The sequence below is a fragment of the Mya arenaria genome, chromosome 15 (assembly GCF_026914265.1).
Source record: "Mya arenaria isolate MELC-2E11 chromosome 15, ASM2691426v1".
In the NCBI taxonomy this organism is placed as follows: Eukaryota; Metazoa; Mollusca; class Bivalvia; order Myida; family Myidae; genus Mya; species Mya arenaria.
The window spans coordinates 40,966,423-40,994,125 of NC_069136.1; the positions used below are offsets into that span (position 1 = coordinate 40,966,423).

General features: G+C 36.1%; 2 protein-coding genes across 3 annotated transcripts in view; one reads left to right on the plus strand and one right to left on the minus strand.

Annotated features, from left to right (window-relative positions):
• Nucleotides 1-99: 99 nt before the first annotated feature.
• On the minus strand, nt 100-18,374 carry LOC128220585 (methylosome subunit pICln-like). The gene is made up of 6 exons (XM_052929032.1): nt 18,201-18,374; nt 13,815-13,954; nt 12,978-13,076; nt 12,191-12,274; nt 5,694-5,837; nt 100-3,345 (listed from the first exon to the last, which is right to left on the minus strand). The coding sequence occupies exons 1-6, from the start codon at nt 18,314-18,316 to the stop codon at nt 3,284-3,286; spliced, it is 645 nt and encodes a 214-aa protein (XP_052784992.1). The 5' UTR covers nt 18,317-18,374; the 3' UTR covers nt 100-3,283.
• A 252-nt stretch (nt 18,375-18,626) lies between these two features.
• LOC128219592 (transmembrane protein 164-like) overlaps nt 18,627-27,703 on the plus strand; it is a 34,847-nt gene continuing 25,770 nt past the window's right edge. Inside the window, exon 1 of one of the 2 annotated variants that reach the window (XM_052927423.1) lies at nt 18,627-18,731. The gene's annotated coding sequence lies outside the window, so the exon portion shown is untranslated. Of the gene's footprint in view, nt 18,732-19,095; nt 19,283-27,703 lie in introns of those variants that run through there. The other variant, XM_052927422.1, reaches the window with a different exon arrangement.

Here is a 27,703-nt window from a genome sequence, read left to right on the forward strand (position 1 = left end):
TTGGCTGAATTAAAAATTACATGTATATGTTGAGAATTTTCTCTCAGCAGATATATCAACATGACCTGGAACACTTTATAGATAAAGACTTACAATGGCTGGTACATGTATTATTTATTGATGACAAATTGCATACTGCATGACAAGTACTGTACAAATTGAGATTTCATAAATGGTAAATGATAGACCCAATGAAAACAGTGGCAATGTGTAATCAATACCTTTCAATCTGCTATTAATGTTCTGTAATGAATTTTCAACAAATTCTTTCATGAGGAACCTATATTTACGGACCCACTCCTGCATACAAATTGTGATGCCAATTTTCATGTGCAACGCAATATACCCCTGCTACTTCCATGGGGGGCAGGGGGCATAACAATGATGAGAATGAGTACAGTCATGTACATGAACAGCATTAGCCTATACCAGTGAAAAAAGAAACCATGCTTGCTTTAATTTATCAGTTCTAAAGTAACCCCTGAAATGACAACTTATTACAGTAAGATGTCTTAATTCAATAAGAGCCGTCGTAAGACAGCACGCTCGACTATGCCGCTTTGATTTAGAATACAATAACGATGTAATAACACCAAGTTTGGTCTCTTTATGTCAAACCTAACTAAAATTATTCGATACATAAGGTGAGTTTGATGCTGCCCTCCCACCAGCCCGCCCAAACAATGACGCAAGTTATTGAAATAACTTGATTTCCCATTATGAAAATGTGGTAAAGAATATACCAATATTTCTTTCAAAGGAAAAAAAAAAAAAAAATAATTCAAGGGCCATAATTTGTATTTAGGCTTAAAACGGATTTATGTTTCTTGATGTAAGATGGTTGTAAATAATTTTGAATTTTATTAAGTGCATTTAATGAACGGTATTAAAGTTTTTTCTTAAAATCCCAACTTGCCCTTAACTTTTACTTGCCTAAAACTTTAACCTAAGTCAATCAGGGGCCATAACTTGTATTAAGGATATGGAGTTATGTAACCTCATTGGGTGATGGTCCTGAACAATTGTGTGAAGTATTAAGTCAATTGAATGAAGGGTATAGAAGTTATTAAACAATATCCCAACCTGCCCTAAAACTTTAACCTAAGTTCCATAGTCAATCAGGGGCCATAATTTGTATAAAAGATAATATGGAGTTATCTAACCACATTATGTGATGGCTCTGAACATCTGTGTGAAGTATTAAGTCAATTGAATGAATGGTATTGGAGTTTTTAGTGAAAATCCCAACTTGCCTAAAACTTTAACCTGGCCTAAAACTTTAACTTAAGTCAATCAGGGGCCATAACTTGTATTTAGGATAATATGGAGTTATGTAACCTAATTGTGTGATGGTCCTGAACAACTGTGTGAAGTATTAAGTCAATTGAACAAAGGATATAGAAGTTATTAATAAATATTCCAATTTGCCCTAAAACTTTAAGTTCCATAGTCAATCAGGTGCCATAATCTGTGTAAAGAATAATATGGAGTTATCTAACCTCATCATGTGATGGCCCTGAACAACTGCGTAAAGTATTAAGTCAATTGAATGTAGGGTATTGGACTTATAAGTGAAAATCCCAACTTGCCCTAAAACTTTAACCGGACGCCGACGCCAACGCTGGGGTGAGTAGTATAGCCCACCTATTCTTCAAATAGTCGAGCTAAAAGATGATCACAATCCTTGTGGAAGTATCCTCTGTTACAGTTACGTTTGGGTTTCAAATAACTGAAGCAAACATCATTTACATTTTTTCAGACAACTCTCTTGTTATGCACGGTTTCTTTATACACTAGTATTATACATGTATCATGAAAATAGTTGCTGCCATTGATTCAATATTATACAAATTTTGTTACAGACAACAAGAAAAAATATATCCTTAACAATTTCATGAACAACTTGAAACTATGACATAGTAAAACAGTGAAGACAGGTCTAACAATTCAGTCATACAATGTAAATCATATGCTGAAAACAAGAGTTGCAGTTCTTTTTGCTTAAAGTGCCACTCATATTTAAAATCAATACATACACATGTATAACAAATATAAATTTTGAGTAATAAACCTTAAACAACTTACTAAATAATGCATTTATGAAAAATATGTATTACTGATAACAAGATTGTAACCATGTATTTAATAGCTGAAGACGCACAAGTACTAAATGGATCCTAAAAGATTTACAATGATCAAATATTGCCTGGTACGGTAGAAATACCATGTTTTCCGCACCTATCTTTCAAACTTAACACGGTATCCTTCATAAGAATCATTATTTTCGATATTTATTCATCCTTTTTGGTAAATTAAAACAATTGTATAAATTGTTGTACATCTTATTTGGGAGTTGGAGTGCATTTTTAATGGTCTTTCTATGGGTCTTCCTATGGGTAAGTGCTCCATTTTTCTTTTGTACTGTCCATAATTCTACTTAATTGTATTGTGAGCTAAGACAAGCTATATGGGATGTGTCAACAATTAAAGTTGAAAGGTTAGTTTTATACGTTTTTTAAACACTGTCTTCACCAAAAGAAACTGACAAGAGCAATAAACAGGCAGCCAATCAAATTGCACACATCAGTTACTTCCCTTGTTGATGTAGTAATCACTGCCATCATGTAAATCATGTAAAGATGATCAATTTCCCATGACCACGTTATACATTTTGCAATTCTCATTATTTCAAATACATTCTTACTTTTCAAGAAACATTCATTTTGAAAAGATTAAAACAAGGAAATACAACAATGAGAAAAAGTAAAATAAATATCTTAAAGTGAAATTCCTGGTATTTTGTACACATGGTGGACGAGATATTCTCGGCTCAACAAGGCAGATCATTAGGCGGTAGTTGATTGACAGCCATTGGTGAGATGAATGTTTTTTATGTTTTTTATAGTTCAATAAGACCTACACGTAACCTTTGATGCCAATATCAGTCATAGGAATTCGACTTTGGATGAACAAGGCCAAATTCTTATACTTCGCTTGGCATCAAAAATGTTAACATGCCTTGCTATTTTAAATACAGAATTTGAGCAAGCCTGGAAGACATTTTACCAGTGCAAGGCTTGTGGGCTTGTATTAATTTCGACCACTGCAATATCTACAATAAGCCCAAGGTAAGTTATTATCTCAGTTTGCGTGTCAGAACAGTTTACACCAGTGTGGAAAAACAGTCCACAGTCTTAGTTTCCCAATGTTTCTGTGCTCAATGTTATGAGACTCTGAAGACCAACTTTATGTATAACAATCAAAGTCTGAAACATGAATTATCTCATTGTTCCATGTCGGCATCGTCAAACTGTCCACCGTCCTCTGGTCCTCTATGTTCTGCATCTGAAAATATAAACGAGGCTCTTAACTCATTCAATATACATAGCAAGGGTGTTGAACAAGAACTCATCCAATATTAACAGCAAGAGTGTTAAACAAGGACCATAACTCATCCAATAGTCATAGCAAGTGTATTGAACAAGAGCCATAACTCATTCAATATTCATAGTAAGGGTGTTCAACAAGGGCCATAACTCATCCAATATTCATTGCAAGGGTGTTGAACAAGGACCATAACTCATCCAATATTCATTGCAAGAGTGTTAAACAAGGTAAACAACTCATCCAATATTCATAGCAAGGGTGTTACACAAGGACCATAACTCATTCAATATTCATAGCAAGGGTGTTCAACAAGGGCCATAACTCATCCAATATTCATTGCAAGGGTGTGGAACAAGGGCCATAACTCATCTAATATTCATAGCAAGAGTGTTAAACAAGGTAAACAACTCATCCAATATTCATAGCAAGGGTGTTAAACAAGGACCATAACTCATCAAATATTTTTAGCAAGGGTGTTGAACAAGGGTCATAACTCATCCAATATTCATAGCAAGAGTGTTAAACAAGGTAAACAACTCATCCAATATTCATAGAAAGGGTGTTAAACAAGGACCATAACTCATCAAATATTTATAGCAAGGGTGTTGAACAAGGGTCATAACTCATCCAATATTCATAGCAAGAGTGTTAAACAAGGTAAACAACTCATCCAATATTCATAGCAAGAGTGTTAAACAAGGTAAACAACTCATCCAATATTCATAGCAAGGGTGTTAAACAAGGACCATAACTCATCAAATATTTATAGCAAGGGTGTTGAACAAGGGTCATAACTCATCCAATATTCATAGCAAGAGTGTTAAACAAGGTAAACAACTCATCCAATATTCATAGCAAGGGTGTTCAACAAGGGCCATAACTCATCCAATATTCATTGCAAGGGTGTTGAACAAGGGCCATAACTCATCTAATATTCATAGCAAGGGTGTTAAACAAGGTAAACAATTCATCCAATATTCATAGCAAGGGTGTTAAACAAGGGTCATAACTCATCCAATATTTATAGCAAGAGTGTTGAACAAGGGTCATAACTCATCAGATATTTATAGCAAGAGTGTTGAACAAGGGTCATAACTCATCAAATATTTATAGCAAGGGTGTTGAACAAGGGTCATAACTCATCCAATATTCATAGCAAGGGTGTTAAACAAGGTAAACAACTCATCCAATATTTATAGCAAGAGTGTTGAACAAGGGTCATAACTCATCAGATATTTATAGCAAGAGTGTTAAACAAGGGTCATAACTCATCAGATATTTATAGCAAGAGTGTTGAACAAGGGTCATAACTCATCAAATATTTATAGCAAGGGTGTTGAACAAGGGTCATAACTCATCCAATATTTATAGCAAGAGTGTTGAACAAGGGTCATAACTCATCAGATATTTATAGCAAGAGTGTTGAACAAGGGTCATAACTCATCAAATATTTATAGCAAGGGTGTTGAACAAGGGTCATAACTCATCAGATATTTATAGCAAGGGTGTTGAACAAGGGCCATAACTCATCCAATATTCATAGCAAGGGTGTTAAACAAGGGTCATAACTCATCCAATATTCATAGTAAGGGTGTTGAACAAGGACCATAACTCATCAAATATTCATAGCAAGGGTGTTGAACAAGGACCATAACTCATCCAATATTCATAGCAAGGGTGTTGAACAAGGACCATAACTCATCCAATATTCAAAGCAAGAGATTTAAACAAGGTAAATAACTCATCCAAAGTTTATAGCAAGAGTGTTCAACAATGAACATTACTCATCAAATATTCATAGCAAAAGTGTTAAGCAAAAGTGTTGATCAAGGGTGATAACTCATCCAATTTTTATAGCATAGTGTCAGGATTTGATTAATTACACGAGTTTGAAATTTTTCTCACTCAAAGGCATTACAAAAATTCAAAACTATCTCTTGATTTTAAAACCTACGTATATTGTTCTTTTCCCCAGAAACTTTCCAAATTTAAAAGGCATATTCCCAAAATAAGCCCTGAATTTTATATATTATATGTACATTATTATTATTATCATTATAACTATTATCATTATCATTATCATATCACTGTCATATACAAATAGTTCAGCCATATTAAGTGGTCCTACTTATTGTCATTGTGAACATGGGTACCAAGTTTCAAGGTAACATCATATCAAAACATTAGTTTTGCACCATATTAACACAACCAACAACACCAAGGCGATGGCAAATACCTCTTTTAAAATTTAAACAACTACATTCCCATTAAAATATATCCAAAATGTCCACATTCCATAAGGTTACCTTCAGCGTTGCCGTTGGTGTTTGGCTCATCTGTGTTAGGCCCGTCCCCCTGTCCCTGTCTCAACATGGCCTCAAACCGCTCCAGATTTATCTGGCCTTCCTCTGTCAGTTGTTCAACACCTTCCTCACCTTCGTAATACTCATCTGAAAAGTAATTAGTCAATGATCCTTTTTGATGACTCGGAGACTTTCTCTGATTCCTAAGGGAGGCTACTCTATTTTCTACTTCTGGGGAATACATTTCCACAAGATGGCAGATGCAGACAAGAGACAATTGAAACCACTGAGGCATGCATAAATAACAATGATATGACACCGTTAAAAGTTTGTTGATCTGAAAAGATATCTACCAAACAGGATTTTCTTTATCAAATAAAAAACAAGAAACGCCGCAATGCGACGAAACCAGGTTTTTAATGATTGACAGAAAAACTTTAGCCTGTGTCTGTTTTTAGCTCACCTGTCACGTAGTGACAAGGTGAGCTTTTGTGATCACTCTTCGTCCGTCGTCCGTCCGTCCGTTCACAATTGCTTGTGAACACAATAGAGGTCACAATTTTGACCTAATCTTTATGAAACTTGGTCAGACTGATCATCTCTATAAAATCTAGGTCAAGTTCGATATTGGGTCATCTGGGGTCAAAAACTAGGTCACTAGGTCAATTAGTAGAAAAACCTTGTGAACACAATAGAGGTCACAATTTTAGCCTAATCTCAATGCAACTTGGTCAGAATGGTCATCTCTATAAAATCTAGGTCAAGTTCGATATTGGGTCATCCGCGGTCAATAATTAGGTCACTAGGTCAATTAGTAGAAAAACCTTGTGAACACAATAGAGGTCACAATTTTAGCCTAATCTCAATGCAACTTGGTCAGAATGATCATCTGTATAAAATGTAGGTCAAGTTCGATATTGGGTCATCCGCGGTCAACAACTAGGTCACTAGGTCAATTAGTACAAAAACCTTGTGAACACAATAGAGGTCACAATTTTAGCCTAATCTCAATGCAACTTGGTCAGAATAATCATCTCTATAAAATCTAGGTCAAGTTCGATATTGGGTCATCCGCAGTCAATAACTAGGTCACTAGGTCAATTATTAGAAAAACCTTGTGAACACAACAGAGGTCACAATTTTGACCTAATCTTTATGAAACTTGGTCAGACTGATCATCTCTATAAAATCTAGGTCAAGTTCGATATTGGGTCATCTGGGGTCAAAAACTAGGTCAGTAGGTCAATTAGTAGAAATACCTTGTGAACACATTAGAGGTCACAATTTTAGCCTAATCTCAATGCAACTTGGTCAGAATGGTCATCTCTATAAAATCTAGGTCAAGTTCGATATTGGGTCACACGCGGTCAATAACTAGGTCACTAGGTCAATTAGTAGAAAAACCTTGTGAACACAATAGAGGTCACAATTTTAGCCTAATCTCAATGCAAATTGGTCAGAATGATCATCGCTGTAAAATGTAGGTCAAGTTTGATATTGGGTCATTCACGGTCAATAACTAGGTCACTAGGTCAATTAGTACAAAAACCTTGTGAACACAATAGAGGTCACAATTTTAGCCTAATCTCAATGCAACTTGGTCAGAATGATCATCTCTATAAAATCTAGGTCAAGTTCGATATTGGGTCATCCGCGGTCAATAACTAGGTCACTAGGTCAATTAGTACAAAAACCTTGTGAACACAATAGAGGTCACAATTTTAGGCTAATCTTAATGCAACTTGGTCAGAATGATCATCTCTATAAAATCTGGGTCAAGTTCGATATTGGGTCATACGCAGTCAATAACTAGGTCACTCGGTCAATTATTAGAAAAACCTTGTGAACAAAATAGAGGTCACAATTTTAGCCTTATCTTAATGAAACTTGGTCAGAATGATCATCTTAACATAAGCTAGGTCAAGTTCCATATTGGGTCAACCCAGGTCAAAAAATAGGTCACTAGGTCAATTAGTAGAAAAACCTTGTGAACACAAAAGAGGTCACAATTTTAGCCTAATCTCAATGCAACTTGGTCAGAATGATCATCTCTATAAAATGTAGGTCAAGTTCGATATTGGGTCATCCGCGGTCAACAACTAGGTCACTAGGTCAATTAGTACAAAAACCTTGTGAACACAATAGAGGTCACAATTTTAGCCTAATCTCAATGCAACTTGGTCAGAATAATCATCTCTATAAAATCTAGGTCAAGTTCGATATTGGGTCATCCGCAGTCAATAACTAGGTCACTAGGTCAATTATTAGAAAAACCTTGTGAACACAACAGAGGTCACAATTTTGACCTAATCTTTATGAAACTTGGTCAGACTGATCATCTCTATAAAATCTAGGTCAAGTTCGATATTGGGTCATCTGGGGTCAAAAACTAGGTCAGTAGGTCAATTAGTAGAAATACCTTGTGAACACATTAGAGGTCACAATTTTAGCCTAATCTCAATGTAACTTGGTCAGAATGATCATCTCTATAAAATTTAGGTCAAGTTCGATATTGGGTCATCCGCGGTCAATAACTAGGTCACTAGGTCAATTAGTAGAAAAACCTTGTGAACACAATAGAGGTCACAATTTTAGCCTAATCTCAATGCAACTTGGTCAGAATGATCACCTCTATAAAATGTAGGTCAAGTTCGATATTGGGTCATCCGCGGTCAACAACTAGGTCACTAGGTCAATTAGTACAAAAACCTTGTGAACACAATAGAGGTCACAATTTTAGCCTAATCTCAATGCAACTTGGTCAGAATAATCATCTCTATAAAATCTAGGTCAAGTTCGATATTGGGTCATCCGCAGTCAATAACTAGGTCACTAGGTCAATTATTAGAAAAACCTTGTGAACACAACAGAGATCATAATTTTGACCTAATCTTTATGAAACTTGGTCAGACTGATCATCTCTATAAAATCTAGGTCAAGTTCGATATTTGGTCATCTGGGGTCAAAAACTAGGTCAGTAGGTCAATTAGTAGAAATACCTTGTGAACACATTAGAGGTCACAATTTTAGCCTAATCTCAAGGTAACTTGGTCAGAATGATCATCTCTATAAAATTTAGGTCAAGTTCGATATTGGGTCATCCGCGGTCAACAACTAGGTCACTAGGTCAATTAGTACAAAAACCTTGTGAACACAATAGAGGTCACAATTTTAGCCTAATCTCAATGCAACTTGGTCAGAATAATCATCTCTATAAAATCTAGGTCAAGTTCGATATTGGGTCATTCACGGTCAATAACTAGGTCACTAGGTCAATTATTAGAAAAACCTTGTGAACACAACAGAGGTCACAATTTTGACCTAATCTTTATGAAACTTGGTCAGACTGATCATCTCTATGAAATCTAGGTCAAGTTCGATATTGGGTCATCTGGGGTCAAAAACTAGGTCAGTAGGTCAATTAGTAGAAATACCTTGTGAACACATTAGAGGTCACAATTTTAGCCTAATCTCAAGGTAACTTGGTCAGAATGATCATCTCTATAAAATTTAGGTCAAGTTCGATATTGGGTCATCCGCGGTCAATAACTAGGTCACTAGGTCAATTAGTAGAAAAACCTTGTGAACACAATAGAGGTCACAATTTTAGCCTAATCTTAATGCAACTTGGTCAGAATGATCATCGCTATAAAATGTAGGTCAAGTTTGATATTGGGTCATTCACGGTCAATAACTAGGTCACTAGGTCAATTAGTACAAAAACCTTGTGAACACAATAGAGGTCACAATTTTAGCCTAATCTCAATGCAACTTGGTCAGAATGATCATCTCTATAAAATCTAGGTCAAGTTCGATATTGGGTCATCTGCGGTCAATAACTAGGTCACTAGGTCAATTAGTACAAAAACCTTGTGAACACAATAGAGGTCACAATTTTAGGCTAATCTTAATGCAACTTGGTCAGAATGATCATCTCTATAAAATCTGGGTCAAGTTCGATATTGGGTCATACGCAGTCAATAACTAGGTCACTAGGTCAATTATTAGAAAAACCTTGTGAACAAAATAGAGGTCACAATTTTAGCCTTATCTTAATGAAACTTGGTCAGAATGATCATCTTAACATAAGCTAGGTCAAGTTCCATATTGGGTCAACCCAGGTCAAAAACTAGGTCACTAGGTCAATTAGTAGAAAAACCTTGTGAACACAATAGAGGTCACAATTTTAGGCTTAACTCAATTCAACTTGGTCAGAATGATCATCTCTAGAAAAATATAGGTCAAGTTCGATATTGGGTCATTCGCGGTCAATATCTAGGTCACTAGGTTAATTAGTATAAAAACCTTGTGAACACAATAGAGGTCACAACTTAAGCCTAATCTAAATGTAACTAGGTCAGAATGATCATCTCTATAAAATCTAGGTCAAGTTCGATATTGGGTCATTTACCGTCAATAACTAGGTCAATAGGTCAATTAGTAGAAAAACCTTGTGAACACAATAGAGGTCACAATTTTAGCCTAATGTTAATGCAACTTGTTCAGAATGATCATCTCTATAAAATCTGGGTCATGTTCGATATTGGGTCATCCGCAGTCAATAACTAGGTCACTAGGTCAGATATTAGAAAAACCTTATGAACACAATAGAGGTCACAATTTTAGCCTAATCTTTATGAAACTTGGTCAGACTGATCATCTTTATAAAATCTAGGTCAAGTTCCACATTGGGTCATCCGCGGTCAATAACTAGGTCACTAGGTCAGATAGTAAAAAAACCTTGTGAACACAATAGAGGTCACAATTTTAGCCTAATCTTAATGAAACTTGGTCAGAATGATCATCTTAACATAAGCTAGGTCAAGTTCCATATTGGCTCAACCCAGGTCAAAAAATAGGTCACTAGGTAAATTAGTAGAAAAACCTTGTGAACACAATAGAGGTCACAATTTTAGGCTTATCTCAATTCAACTTGGTCAGAATGATCATCTCTAGAACAATATAGGTCAAGTTCGATATTGGGTCATTCGCGGTCAATAACTAGGTCACTAGGTCAATTAGTAGAAAAACCTTGTGAACACAACAGAGGTCACAACTTAAGCCTAAACTTAATGTTACTTGGTCAGAATGATCATCTCTATAAAATCTAGGTCAAGTTCGATATTGGGTCAATTACCGTCAATAACTAGGTCACTTAGTAGAAAACCTTGTGAACACAATAGAGGTCACAATTTTAGCCTAATGTTAATGCAACTTGGTCAGAATGATCATCTCTATAAAATCTGGGTCATGTTCGATATTGGGTCATCCGCGGTCAATAACTAGGTCACTAGGTCAGATATTAGAAAAACCTTATACACAGTAGAGGTCACAATTTTAGCCTAATCTTAATGCAACTTGGTCAGAATGATCATTTCTATAACATCTAGGTCAAGTTCGACATTGGTCCATCCGCTGTCAATAACTAGGTCACTAGGTCAATTAGTAAAATCCTAATAGCCTAATCTTAATGAAACTTGGACAGAATGATCATCTTAACATATGCTAGGTCAGGTTCGATATTGGGTCAACCCGGGTCAAAAACTAGGTCACTAGGTCAATTAGTAGAAAAACCATGTGAACACAATAGAGGTCACAATTTTAGCGTAATCTTAATGCAACTTGGTCAAAAGGATCCTCTGTATAAAATCTAGGTCAAGTTCGAGGTAGATGATTGCTGTCACTGTCATGATGTGCATCCTGCAGTGCCTGATGAGGGTGGAGATGCCCTTACAGATCCACTGGGGTTGCAGCTGGGCTTTATGATAATAGGTCAGAATGTTCACTTTATTTAGCAAAGCTACAGGTGAGCGATACAGGGCCATCATGGCCCTCTTGTTCTATTTTTAGTAACAGTGACCTTGAACCTAGGGACCCCAAATGCAATCCATTGAAAGGTATCCATAAACTCTTCCTTTACTTAAGTAATTAAGTTTCAACCATTTTTCTAATTTTAGTAACAGTGACCTTGACCTTGAATCTACTCTTCCTTTATACCTGGTTTGGTCAAGATATGCAGACCCTGACTAAAATTATTCAGTTTCAACTGTTTTTCTATTTTTAGTAACAGTGACCTTGAACTTGAATCTAGGGACCCCAAAACGCAATCCCATGAAAGTATCCATAAACTCTTCCTATAGACCAAGTTTGGTCAAGATAATTATGTCAACCCTTACTTAAGTTATTCAGTTCCATAGTTGAGTTTGACGCCGCCCGGAGTCCTGCCTGCCCGAATAACGAGGTTCGCCATTCTAATAACCAGGTTTCACTACGTGAAAACCTGGTTAAAAATATCAATTCACCAAAATGTTGAAAAGTCATCCTAACATGTTATCTTACTATTGCCTGTTGAACAAAAAATGGTATAAAAAACTCTTGAGTTTATGTTTATAATTTTCAGTTTTAAGTAGTATTGTGATTTTACCATAACAGAAGAAGTGTTTCATACTGTACCAATGGAAGATTTAAGACTCTATATATGTTTTCGAAAAGAAACATACCATCTACATTTTCATCATAGTCCACCTCCTCTGGATCCGGATGTAAGATCTGACAGTTGGACAATGCTGTGAACATCCCATCCACTGAATAAAACAAAGGAAAATCAAGTAACAATGGCAACAAACAATTACATGTACATAAGATCAATTGCATGTCAAGTCAGCAAAGAAACATTTATATCATGTTATAACTACACACCTGCCTACTGTGTAAGTGAATATATTTACAAGTTACAGGTTAATATCTGAACACCTTTTAAGTGATGGCCAATATGGTATCAATTTGTTTGGAGAAAGAACATCAAGGTCAACATCTGAGTACAAGGTACCATCTTTTATACACATAACCGATCAGTTAATTTTCACAATAGATTGTTACACAGTGATTCAAACAAAGTATGACGTTGCCATGACTTTCTTTCTATAATCTACTGATGAAGGGATAATGCCAAAACATTAAGAGATTTTCCTCTTTTTTTTAAAAACTTAACATGTTTTCGTGATGTTTTATATGTTATTTACATAAGAATATAGAAGTTTGTGCTAGAGCTAGTAAATCCTAATTTCTAAAACTGGTTAACCTCTACGCATACCTGTATTAGGACAAGCCAACACTATCTGGCAAAACCCCCTAGACCCTAGAGGTTTTTTCGATCCTACACAAAACTGTCCTGGGTAAAAGATATTGACGATTTTCGGTTGTAGTTGACCATTTGTGTTGATTACAAATAAAAACGTAAAGTGCAACTTATTATTATTATCATTATTATTATATGGCCTTACGTACGTGCTATATTGTCTGCGGGGACGAATCTGACCTCGGACATGGGCTCTTCATCGGGCTCTCCTTCCCCTTCTGATGATGAAGTGCTCCTGTTATCATCATCTACAACAACAACATATAAGGCTTTAAATGGAGACATTCTAAATATATCAATACATTCAAGTCTGTTTATCATAGATATTACTGCACATGTACTAGTTTTAAGACTATGCCTGGATGAAGTGAGATAGAAATAAGATGTATAGATATCTCTCTTCGCTCTATAAAGCTTAAAAATATAAAGAATTAAGCAAAAAAATATATGCATGAATATCTGTTTTTAAACACAAGTACCATTCTGACACATACTCGCAGACTTTTGACATTTAAGAAATTGAAAAGAAGGTTAATTCAGTTTGGCCACAGCCCAAGTTAATTATTCATATCGTGAATGACGTGATAGAATCTTAGAAACATGTTGGGTGTCAAATAAAATATGCGAAAAATTGCCCTTATTACTTTCAACATAAATGTTACATTACATGATGTTTCCAAAGAGACCTATGACCAGCTGCCTATGACTATTCATTTTGTTGCACAATTACGCGGAATTCAGATTTACCTTCGGAGAGATGCCTACATGCATATTTTTATAGAATGAAATAATTATACCAAATGATATTCAGACTCAGCTTTACATTTTTTGCCATAAAAATTATTTATGAGGACTCATTCGACATAAAAGTTTTAGTCTTTAGTTTTGTATAAGTTAGAAGAAATTAAGGCACTTTTTCGCATATTTGTTAACACCCCTCCTTCATTTAACTCTTAATAAACTGCAGCAAGTGCCCAATACTTTACCAATAAGCTTTCCCTCCACCTGAAGGTAAAGACATGGCTGAGGGAATGATGTGATGTCACGTGACACTGCATGCAATGCGATCTTTGGATACTCAAGACAGAAACCGCCTTCTCCACCAGCGCTCAGCCATGTTAGTTGGCTGAAAATATAAGGGAACGATAGAAATATTTCCTGTCAAGCTGAGGAAAAATTATTTGGCTCAGGACTATATAAGTGTAATTGCACTCCTCCCGAGGGACCACCTCAGACAATAAAATGTAGTAAGTAGTCTGGCAGTGTATCTAATATCAGTAGTTCCAAAACAGTTAATTGGCTATAAGGCCTAAAAAAAAAATACATTTGGTTCGGGTTACCCGACCCTACCTACGGAATAGGCGCCGACCCTACCGTTTTTATAGTCAGTTTGAAAAAAAAATGAAAAACTAAAAAAAAAAAAAAAAAAAAAAAAAAAAAAAAAAAATTCGTTTTTTTTAATTGCTTTTTAATATTAAGTTTAAACCTTAAATGCTTGTACAGAAGATAGCTTTAACACCATTCTCCAATGATGAAAATTATATTCTTATATAAAACCTAATAAAAAAAAAAAATAAAAAAAAAAAAGCCTACCTACCCTACCTATTTTTTTTAAGGATGTAACCCTAACCAAACAATTTTTTTTTTTAGGCCTAAGACTGGTCTTGTGTGAGTGTTTGACTTATCCCTATTTTTTTATGTTCCAGGTCTGGTTGTAGCCATTTTTAACATAAGACAACTAAAATCAGTTTTAGAACTATAAAGGACCAAGAACAACACTATTACTGTGATCACCTACACCTAGCATTTTTTTTAATTAGTATCTGTTATCTAGGAACTTAAATATGTTGAGACAGTATGTGTGCCTTTTTGTATTCTTTGTGTATGCTTTTATCGTATGACAGTATTTTAGAAAAAAAGTATATCTGGAATGCACCATGACAGGGTTATTCTTTTTAATTTACACTACGAAAGAAAATGTTTGTTTTCAGTTTTCCGACCTACCCTTTTTTTTCAATCTGTGTTCATTGTCATCTGACTTATTTTTCTAATTCAGTGATTGTTATTTTTGTTCTCTTTTTCTCTCTTCATCTTTTCATATTCATATTTTTATATTCAGAGAGATGCTTACATGTATATGTTTTTATAGAGCACTCTTGTATTTAGACTCAACTATACCTTTTTTGCCATACAAATGATATATCAGGACTCATACTTGTAAGCACATTTTAAGCCTTATTTTCTGGTTACCAATGGTAATTGAGCATTTTGCAAGTTCAATGCTTTATCCCTAATATCAAACAATGGGTATGCGAGCAGATATTATCTTGTAATGGTCCGCTGTAGGCAGCAGATGTGCATTCATAATAACATTCCGTTATAAACGAAGTACGTTCATAGTATGTATGTTAACTTGGTTGGTGATATGCAAATTAGCAAAGCCCGGGCTCTGTGTGGATTGAGAATTTACTGTATATAAAGACCAGTGGCCAGTGGACCCCTGCCGGACCGGAGTTGCCTGACCCAAGTGATTCCTAGACCAAGACTCGGGACGCCTCTTCTGGGAGAGGAAAGTAATGTTACGGTCCGCTGTAGGCGGCAGATGTCCGTTCATAATAACATTCCGTTATAAACGGAAGTACGTTCATAGTACGTACAGTACACTCCACGCGGAACTACCACTTTCCGTTTTCCTCGGCGGATTTTGGTCATCGCGGACACGACATCCAATTGATCATATTCCTCTTTCCTTGGCATTTTCACTCGTTCACCCACCGAGGCTGATCAGTGGATCGTATAATTACAATTGCCGCGTTACTCGGAGGTAAAAACACCGCGAAACTCGGAGGAAAACCGATAAGAATCTCCCACTGTATCTAATTTTGTTTAATTTATTTGATAATTTTTGCTACACCCGTAACTATTTATAAAAATAATTTATTTCGCGTACCTAATTTTCGGACACCCAAAGGACATCAATCGTAACTTTCACACTTACAAGTTTCACAGACGAAGATTATTGATTTTTATCTTTTATCCTGGCTAGATTACCTAACCGTATACACCACTGTGACAAGTTAATAAGTAAATACCCATCCTAAACGATGTATTGCATGTAGAAAAAGGAAGTGTGAAATATTAATTGGAGGATTAAATAAACAACAAGGGCAATCAAGGGATCAAGAAAACAAAAACATTTTTGTAAAACGATCTGCCAATAAACTTCAAAACTTGTACCACACTCATAGACGGTAAGAAGCAATTATGTACAGTTATACTTATTGAATCACCAATAAAAGTCAACACATTCAATGATATAGGTAACTTATTAATGTGATGAATAAAAGTTGGAAATGCAATACTTAAGTTACATTCGAAAACACTCAGACACATTAATCCTGCATAACAATATACAAGCTCTCCATGAGATCCTCATGGGTAAAACTGTGAGTTATGTGACGTCACACAGTGTGACTGTTTGATCTGAAGCCGATATAATGTGTTATTCATTTCAATGCATGTATAAAATGGTGTTTAATGGGATTTTAATTAACTTGATGAAGGAGTTACACTTATGTGCGTAATAAATAAGTTTAGAACCATTAATAACTACAGATAAATTAATAAGTGGTATAATGCAAATTAAGAAATAATGACCGAAAAATATTCACACAAAGTTCTCAACACCTTCATTACTCCAATCTAATTAAGTTCTCAACACCTTAATTTAGTAAGTATAAGGTGACAATAACAAACACAAATGCATGCTATGGTATATCTTTTAATTACATAATGTGAAAAACAACAGTTGTTAGACGATGCTGATGAAAATTGATATGGAAATTTTCGATAATTGTTTTTAAAAAGAAACTTACTGTACTTTAAAAAATTAATTATCTAATTATTTAATACTGAAGCAATGTACTGTAGTAGCTATGCACAAAACGCGGAGTTCCGCGATTAGGTCAATAAATCGATACGATCACCGGCGCTACCGGAAATAAAACCCTCCATAGAAAACGATTAACTTGGTGCAACTCGGCGATATTTAGCGAGGAAAAAGGTTGCGTACTCTGCGGAAATCCGTGATGAATTAAAAACGCCTCCGAGTCACCGAGGAAAGTGGTAGTTCCGCGTGGAGTGTACTGTATGTTTACTTGGTTGGTAATATGTAAATTAGCAAAGCCCGGGCTCTGTGTGGATTGAAAATTTACTGTATATAAAGATCAGTGGAACCCTTCAGGGTCAAGCATGCTTTTCTCTTAAGGGATCTGTTGGTGTTTGTTTAACGTCGCACGTTACACTCTCATCAGTTTCCTGTCTCCAGTGAAGTAAAAGAAAGTGGGCACCATGTGGACACGAACCCATGACCAGCAGAGGCAGAACATAGTCATTCTGAAATGCTAGCCTGGCCTAACCATCATTAAAAAAAAAAGCCTGGACAGCATTTTAGAACGACAAAGGCAGAACAGTCACCTCTATCGACTGAGCTTAGTCTAGTCCAAATAATTGTACGTTGACAGATTTTTTTTAGATTTTTGATATGGCAAATCCTTCACGTACAAATTGTTTAGTATCAAAAGTGGGTAGTTGTTCCGATAAGGATTCCGGGTTAAAGCATATAGCGTCTATAAAATATCATAAAAACAAGAAATATTACCAGATAATGTTATTTTATATTAGTACACAAAAAATAAATATCCAACTTATAATTATGAGTTTGACGGCTTTTCTTCATTTCATTCTGTCACAACATAACGATATATACATGAAGGGCACCTGCAAGGCTTCAGGGCACAGTTTTAAATCGCTCGGAACATTTCGGCTATGGCCGAGTTGTTACGATTGTATAAACGAGGTGTATCTCGAAGCTTTGTCGGAGGAGGCCGAGTCATTACGATTGTATCGAGTTGTTCCCCTTTGCATAATTGTTGTCTGTGTCAGTCAACTTTTGTTTTATTGGAAAGGTAAACAACTTGTTCTAATGCATTAAATGCTTGTTTAGTGCAAAATAACATTTCACTTACATGGTAAAATATGAATATAACTTCTTATGATCAATTTCAACCATAAAATACTTCACTAAAAACAATTTCAATATTTTTAAAACACCCCCGTTTTTTGCACATTCCCGTTTAGACGTTAGGGATTGGAAGAATCCAGTATAACACGTCTATTATTTTAGACTAAGCTTAGTCTTACCAGCATACAATAAAGTGAATACAGATCAGATGCAATTCACAGACATGAAGCAGATTCTGTATTCAGTACAGAGCTCTCGCACTATGTATCATTATTATTATGATACATCACTCATCAGTTACAATTGTGGATATTCATTTATTGTTATAAATATTATTAAAAAACGTCACCTTTCTGCAATATACAGGGATCCTGTCCCAGTTAAGTTACCATCTATATAGGTCTGTACATTATCTTCTTTGTGATGCACACCCACGTTTGGAATGGGGAACTCTGTGAGCAGCATACTGACACTTTCTTAATTTGAAAATAACGCAAAACAACGTGAACCGCACGTTTCCTACTTTCAGTTTCAATTGTAATTATTTTAGACCAATGAAAGAGTCACAATAAATTTCTGCAGACTAGTCGTGCGTATTAATCTATCATGTAAAAGTGAATGTATGCGTTGCATTTTTACTGAAGTAAGAGCCAACTTATTTTTAAAGTTTGTTATTTTTTACTTATTTTAATGGACACGTGCTATTGTTCACTATCTTTCACCTAATGTTGGTACTATATTATGCGTAGGTATATCCGCTAAGGCGTTGCAAGGTCCCGGAAGTCATTGACCCATAAAATGTCACAAATGTAAATTAGTCTTTAATTTTAACCCGGTATACAAAGGAATGGTGAATCAGCTGATCAAATGACACCAAGAGGTATATTTATCAATACTGCGACACGTTTTATTAATTATATATCAGTGAGCATTTGATCTGCCAGATAGCATAAGATTAATCAGTACAAAGACACACAATAATATGTGGCTTCTTTTGAGAGTTACTTATCAGCTAATGGCATTACTTCAAAGCTTCAAAGACAATGTTTTTACAAATTAAACAAATATATATTCAACTGACATCATGGGAATTTGATAACCAAAATGATGAAAATGTTATATAAGTTCTGCCAAAAGCTGAATTGTTGAATACTAATTTACTTTTAATTATCAGTAGAGAATACAGTTTGTTGAGTAAAAAGAAGCAAAGTTCTAGTTATACAGTGGTTGAATTAAACCCTGTACTAGTAAAATGCTTTTCGAGCTTGCTCAATTCTGAAAATTATATAGCAAGGGTTGTCAAAAGAATTGTTGCCATACATGTAAGAATTCAGGAATATTTATCTTGAAAGTCTTGATTCTACGAATGATTGTGTCACATAGGTCTCTTCTCAAAGATTTTAGAAATATGCTACAATAAATTTATTGGAAGTAAGACTAACTTATTTTCATTTGGCTTCTTACTAGACTTGTTTTTTCTGATTGGCTAAAATATAAACATCAACATGCTTGACTTGTTGAGTAGTGAAATCTGGCTGGTAAAGCTATAGTACTTAAAACATCATTTTTATTAGCTCGACTATTCGAAGAATAGGTGGGCTATACTACTCGCGTCGGCATCGGCTTCCGGTTAAAGTTTTAGGGCAAGTTGGGATTTTCACTTATAAGTCCAATACCCTACATTCAATTGACTTAATACTTCACACAGTTGTTCAGGGCCATCACATGATGAGGTTAGATAACTCCATATCATTCTTTACACCGATTATGGCCCCTGATTGACTCTGGAACTTGGGTTAAAGTTTTAGGGCAAGTTGGAATATTTATTAATAACTTCTATATTCTTTGTTCAATTAACTTAATACTTCACACAGTTGTTCAGGACCATCCCACAATGAGGTTACATAGCTCCATATTATCCTAAATACAAGTTATGGCCCCTGATTGACTTAGGTTAAAGTTTGAGGGCAGGTTAAAGTTTTAGGGCAATTTGGGATTTTCACTAAAAACTCCAATACCATTCATTCAATTGACTTAATACTTCACACAGATGTTCAGAGCCATCACATTATGAGGTTAGATAACTCCATATTATCTTTTATGCAAATTATGGCCCCTGATTTACTATGGAACTTAGGTTAAAGTTTTAGGGCAGGTTGGGATATTGTTTAATAACTTCTATACCCTTCATTCAATTGACTTAATACTTCACACAATTGTTCAGGACCATCATCCAATGAGGTTACATAACTCCATACCCTATAAAGTTAAAATAACTTGCCACATGTGTACCACATACCAAGACGACATGTCGCGTGCAAGACCCGTGTCCCTACCTCAAAGGTCAAGGTCACACTTAGTGTTTATTCACCATGGAGTGCTGCATATAAGGACATAGAGTATAGGTTGTCGTGTCCGGGCTGTAACTTTCTCTTGTATGGACAGATTTTAAAATAACTTGCCGCATGTGTTCCACATACAAAGACGACGTGTCGCCTGCAAGACCCGTGTCCCTACCTCTCAAGTCAAGGTCACACTTAGTGTTTATTCACAATGGAGTGCTGCATATAAAGACATAGAGTATAGGTTATCGTGTCCGGGCTGTAACTTTCCCTTGTATGGACAGATTTTAAAATAACTTGCCAAATGTGTTCCACATACCAAGACGATGTGTCGCGTGCAAGACCCGTGTCCCTACCTCAAAGGTCAAGGTCACACTTAGTGTTTATTCACAATGGAGTGCTGCATGTAAGGACATAGAGTATAGGTTGTCGTGTCCGGGCTGTAACTTTCCCTTGTATGGACAGATTTTAAAATAACTTGCCACATGTGTTCCACATACCAAGACGACGTGTCGCATGCAAGACCCGTGTCCCTACCTCAAAGGTCAAGGTTACACTTGAATATAAGTCGTATAAATTTGCCCATGAATGTCAGAACAAGACTTTTGCTCTTGTTGACAGTTTGATTATATGGCTAAAGTATGAACAATGATAAATACATTAAACTCAAACCAGGCTATATTAGAACTATTAATATCGATGTTCGGAAAAACATGATTGAAAGTGACTTAGGTCAAACACACGTTCACAGCGCATAGTTGCTTGCTGCATTGTTTTCTATGAATAACTTAAGTTAGGGTTGACTTATCTTGACTTAACTTTCTATGTAGGAAGAGTTTATGGAGGCCTTTCATGGGATTGCAGTGCTCCAGCCAGGATTTGAAAAGGGCAGGGTGGAGTTTTGAAAAGGGCAAGCTACATGAGTCGTGTAGGGGCATATGGGGGTGGTTGTGGGAGGGGTCCACCCCTGTCACAAGGTTTTTTTTCGGGGGGGGGGGGTCTCACCCTAGAATTTGTTTTGTTTTCATACTCATTTTAAATCATTTTCCATGACTTTCAGACTTGAACAAAATGGGGCTTTTTCTCAAAATTTAGAAGGGTGTGTTTTAATATCAAAATTAAAATTTGTCTTATTGTCTGTGGTATAGTGTGATTGCACTTGACTGGAGTCTTCTTTAGTGCAATGCCACATATTTCTCCTAAAAATCATGTAAAATGAAGAAAAAACAAAGACAGTTGAACATTTGAAGCAATCAAATAAATAAATACACAAAAAACAAATATGTAAGGGACGAATCTTAATTTGGTACGTTCAGGATTGGGTACGAATGTTACATTCAGCCTGGCTGTTATTGAATTGTCTTTGGTAAAATAATGTTTAATATGCTCATGTTTTAGAATAAAATGACAATAAAACACAAATATGTAAGGGACGAATCTTAATTTGGTACGTTCAGGATTGGGTACGAATGTTACATTCAGCCTGGCTGTTATTGAATTGTCTTTGGTAAAATAATGTTTAATATGCTCATGTTTTAGAATAAAATGACAATAAAAATCACTGCCCTTTCTTAAAAGTCACTTATAAAACATAAAACATTAATAAAATAACTCCTAAATTCGGTCTGACAAAATGGCGGTTTCGGCGAATTTTGACAAGATCGTGGATATGATAGGTAAACACTAGATAAAGCATCAACATATTTTTGTGGGTTACAAAGAAATTTTCATCATCAATATTTTACAAATAAACTCTCAAAACATTTACTGAATAAGTGATGTATTTGATTGTGTTAGCGCCACTTTTCCTGTGTTTATAAATCGGCAGTGACCGTCTGCTTCAAATTATCACTGTTTAAAATGGCGAGTCTCGTCTGTACAATACAATAAACAATTATTTAAAAATATTTAATTGTGCTTGACAACATTTTTCACTATCCCCTCACATTTTCTATCGCATTTTATGAACTTTCATCATTGAATAAACGAGTTCTTAATGTATATTCTGATTGGCTGGTATTCAATAGCTCCGCCTCCTGCCGATGTTCCCTATTTGGCTTTTGCTAATTATCGGATTAAAAGATGACCGGTTATGAAAACACATGTCGTCTGCTCACTACACAAATACACAATTAGCTGTCATATGACTTGGACAAGGCACATGGGAAGATGAAAGGACAGTACGGCATATTTTAAGCAGTCGGCAATGGGGCAACATGGTGACACCTAGCGGGAACACTATTATCATAAATATTACGTAATTTGTCTCAATTATGACAGCGGCTGCCGATCTTTAATAATGATTTCAATAGTAAAAAGGGCACTAACGGGATAATTAGCGCTAATAGAGCATTTGTGAAAAGGGCACTACTCAAAAAGGGGCAGGGCGGTAAGAAAAGGGGCACGGGCGCTGCGCCATTGAAAAACGGGCTAGCTGGAGCACTGGATTGCATTGAGGGCCCTTAGGGTCAAGATGACTGTTACTAAAAATAGAAAAATGGTAAGTACTGTTTAAACTTTGGTTATGGTTGACATATCTTGACTTATCCCCGGTAACTTGGTATTTAGGAAGAGTTTATGGAGATGGGGTTGCATTTAGGGCCCTTGGGGTCAAGGTCACTGTTACTAAAAATATAAAAATAACTTTAGTTGGGGTTACGTATCTTGATTGAACCTGGTATTTAGGAGAGTTAATGGAACCCTTTCATTGGGTTGGGTTTGGGGCCCTTGAGTTTAAGGTCAAGGTCACTGTTACTTAAAATAGAAAACAGTTGAAACTGAATTTCACAATGAAAGCTGAAGTTCTGTCAATCATTGAAAACCTGGTTTTGTTGCATTGCACCGTTTCTTTTTTTCTAGACTATTATTGTTGGGTATTTGTAACAACAAGATTGTCATGGAATGTCAAGTCACAATGACATGGTTAAAAAGGAGCAATATTTTCCAACAAAAAATATTCTAATGGCCTTATTTACACCACTTTGGGAACTATTGAAAACAAAAATATTTGATCTAATTTTGGTTATTTTTATGCCCCCGAAGGTGGGCATATTAAAATCGCACCGTCCGTCCGTCCGGCTCTATGACTTTCCCTTGTATGGACAGATTTTAAAATAACTTGCCACATGTGTTCCACATACCAAGACGACGTGTGGCGTGCAAGACTCGTGTCCCTACCTCAAAGGTCAAGGTCACACTTAGTGTTTATTCACAATGGAGTGCTGCATATAAGGACATAGAGTATAGGTTGTCGTGTCCGGGCTGTAACTTTCTCTTGTATGGACAGATTTTAAAATAACTTGCCAAATGTGTTCCACATACCAAGACGATTTGTCGCGTGCAAGACCCGTGTCCATACCTCAAAGGTCAAGGTCACACATAGTGTTTATTTACAATGGAGTGCTGCATATAAAGACATAGAGTATAGGTTGTCGTGTCCGGGCTGTAACTTTCCCTTGTATGGACAGATTTTTAAATAACTTGCAACATGTGTTCCACATACCAAGACGACGTGTCGCGTGCAAGACCCATGTCCCTACCTCAAAGGTCAAGGTCACACTTAGTGTTTATTCACAATGGAGTGCTGCATATAAGGACATAGAGTATAGGTTGTCGTGTCCGGGCTGTAACTTTCTCTTGTATGGACAGATTTTAAAATAACTTGCCACATGTGTTCCACATACCAAGACAACGTGTCGCCTGCAAGACCCGTGTCCCTACTTCAAAGGTCAAGGTCACACTTAGTGTTTATTCACAATGGAGTGCTGCATATAAGGACATAGAGTATAGGTTGTCGTGTCCGGGCTGTAACTTTCCCTTGTATGGACAGATTTTAAAATAACTTGCCAAATGTGTTCCACATACCAAGACGACGTGTCGCGTGCAAGCACTGTGTCCCTACCTCAAAGGTCAAAGTCACACTTAGTGTTTATTCACAATGGAGTGCTGCATATAAGGACATAGAGTATAGGTTGTCGTGTCCGGGCTGTAACTTTCCCTTGTATGGACAGATTTTAAAATAACTTGCCACATGTGTTCCACATACCAAGACGATGTGTCGCGTGCAAGACCCGTGTCCCTACCTCAAAGGTCAAGGTCACACATAGTGTTTATTTACAATGGAGTGCTGCATATAATGACATAGAGTATAGGTTGTCGTGTCCGGGCTGTAACTTTCTCTTGTATGGACAGATTTTAAAATAACTTGCCACATGTGTTCCACATACCAAGACGACGTGTCGCGTGCAAGACCCATGTCCCTACCTCAAAGGTCAAGGTGACACTTAGTGTTTATTTACAATGGAGTGCTGCATATAAGGACATAGAGTATAGGTTGTCGTGTCCGGGCTGTAACTTTCCCTTGTATGGACAGATTTTAAAATAACTTGCCACATGTGTTCCACATACCAAGTCGACCTGTCGCATGCAAGACCCGTGTCCCTACCTCAAAGGTCAAGGTCACACTTAGTGTTTATTCACAATGGAGTGCTGCATATAAGGACATAGAGTATAGGTTGTCGTGTCCCGGCTGTAACTTTCTCTTGTATGGACAGATTTTAAAATAACTTGCCACATGTGTTCCACATACCAAGACGATGTGTGGCGTGCAAGACCCGTGTCCCTACCTCAAAGGTCAAGGTCACACTTAGTGTTTATTCACAATGGAGTGCTGCATATAAGGACATAGAGTTTAGGTTGTCGTGTCAGGGCTGTTTCTTTCCCTTGTATGGACAGATTTTAAAATCACTTGCTACATGTGTCCCACATACGAAGATGACGTGTCGTGTGCAAGACCCATGTCCCTACCTCTAAGGTGAAAGATACACTAAGTGTTTATTCACAAGGGAATTCTGAATATAAGGACATAACAGTGTAGGTTGTCAAGCATGGGTGGTATTTTTTTATGTTCAGAGTGTAGGTTGTCAAGCATGGGTGGTATTTTTTTATGTTCAGAGGCAATTTAAAATAACTTGCCATATGTATTTGACACGTAAAGGCAAGATCAACTTTTCATGTACTGACCTTGTTCGTAGGTCAATGTCACATTCGGGGGCATTCTTCACATACTGTGACAGCTCTTGTTTATTTTTGTTCACTGTTCAGAAAAATATAATTGGATATTTCAACAGATGTGGAAGGTGACGGAACTGTCAAAAAGTGCTCGAGATCATGACGCATACTAATGCTCCTTACAAATGACCTTGATTTGTTTGACTACATCATCCGTCCATCACATTTGTTTGTCTGGAACCATATTTTTTTCGGGATTGGTCAGATATTGTTCAAACTTGATCAGAATGTTCCCAATGATAAAATCACGACTACTCCTAAAAGTGGGTCACATGGAGTCAAAAGCGAGCTCAAATCGTAGAAAAGTCTAAGGAATATTAAATTTAATCAGAATGTTTTCTTTGATGAACTTATGTTTTTGATAAATTCTGGTATATTTTCATCAGCTACCACATAGATCTAACTGAAAGCCCACATTTTTGTTGTACAATAATTATCCTGATAACCTCTTTCTTCCTAAAGAATTGAAGAAGAACAGTGGTAGTAATGCTTTCCCAATCAATCACTCATATGCATTGTGATAGAAATAAATTCCCACTCAATCATTTGCTTCTGTTATCATTTATGTGTTATTGACTTCCTTGATTAAGCATTCAATGGCAAGAACTTCTCTTACATTGTACAGTATAATAACTGTCTAGGAAATAATCCAAAGTAGGCATTGGTGTGAAACTGTGTGGGAAATAATCTAAAGTAGGCATTGGTTAGGGGGATGAAATAACTGTCTGTGAAATAATCCAAGGTAGACATTGGTAATGCTGATGAAATATTTGTCTGGGAAATAATCCAAAATAGGCATTGGTGAGGCTGATGAAATAACTGTCTGTGAAGTAATTCAAAGTAGGCACTGGTTAGGCTGATGAAATAATTGTCTGTGAAATAATCAAAAGTAGGCATTCGTGAGGCTGATGAAATAACTGTCTGGGAAGTAATTCAAAGTAGGCACTGGTTAGGCTGATGAAATAACTGTCTGGGAAAAAATCCAAAGAAGGCATTGGTGCGGCTGATGATATAACTGTCTGTGAAATAATCCAAAGAAGGCATTGGTGAGGCTGATGAAATAACTGTCTGTGAAATAATCCAAAGTAGGCACTGGTTAGGCTGATGAAATAATTGTCTGTGAAATAATCCAAAGTAGGCACTGGTTAAGCTGATGAAATAAATGTCTGTGAAAAAATCCAAAGAAGGCATTGGTGAGGCCTATGAAATAACTGTCTGTGAAATAATCCAAAATAGGCACTGGTTAGGCTGATGAAATAACTGTCTGTGAAAAAATCCAAAGAAGGCATTGGTGAGGGTGATGAAATAACTGTCTAGGAAATAATCCAAAGTAGGCATTGTTGTGAAACTATCTTGGAAATAATCTAAAGTAGCCATTGGTGTGGTAACTGTCTGTGAAATAATCCAAAGAAGGCATTGGTAAGGCTGATGAAATAACTGTCTGTGTGAAATAATCCAAATTTGCTAAAATATTGAAATCACTTATACCAGATTGTTATTTATTTTGGCCGCTTTAAGAAAAATAGGAATGTAATATACATTGTTACATAAGTATAAAATTAATAAGAATGACAAAGAATGACACATGGAAATTTCAACTTGATTTTAATAATTTGTTACGCCATGTGCTTTGGCTACCAGAGAGTCTGCAAGCTCTTAAGTTCAAAAGCCAAATGGCTATGAGGCAAAAAAGTGTAAAAGTACTTGCTTCCCTCATATGAATACTATTTGAACAAAATAAACATATCATACTCAAAACATTGAAAATATATGAAGTACCGAAAGTCGCCTCCCTGTATCCATTTGATGTCAATAGTCATAGTACCAAATAATATTCAATTAATTGAAATAGTTAAAGATGCACTATTACTCCCAAATAAGATTTAACACATTTATACAATTGTTTCAATATATACCAAAAAGAATGAATAAATGTCGAAAACAATGGTGCTTATGAAGGATAGAGAGTTATTTTGAAAGAAATGTGCAGAAAACACAGTATTGCTACCTTATGAGACAATAGTAGATCATAAGTAATCTTTTAGCATTCACCAATCATTTAATATTTTTGCCCTTTAGCTTCGACATGTGTGCGATCTGTTTATGGTGTTCGTATTCGTTCATGTGTTGTTAATATTGTTTGTGTCTTAAAGTTCATTGTCGTTTGTACCCTTGCTTTGGGCCACTTAACAGGGTCCATTTTTTTGAATTTTCAATAACTGGAATTGTCCCCATAATTTTCATTGTATTACTTCCATAATGTGTCGAGAACAACTGGAAATGTTTGCTGCAGACAGAATTGATACTGATGGTATTCTCTGATGAGTAAAAGTGTCGGCTAGCTGTCTTCTGAGGGAAGCTGGAAGCCAATGCTCTGTGGGCATTGTGGGAGTCAACAGCATTGTACACATAATTAATATTGGAATGGATGAAAATGTGA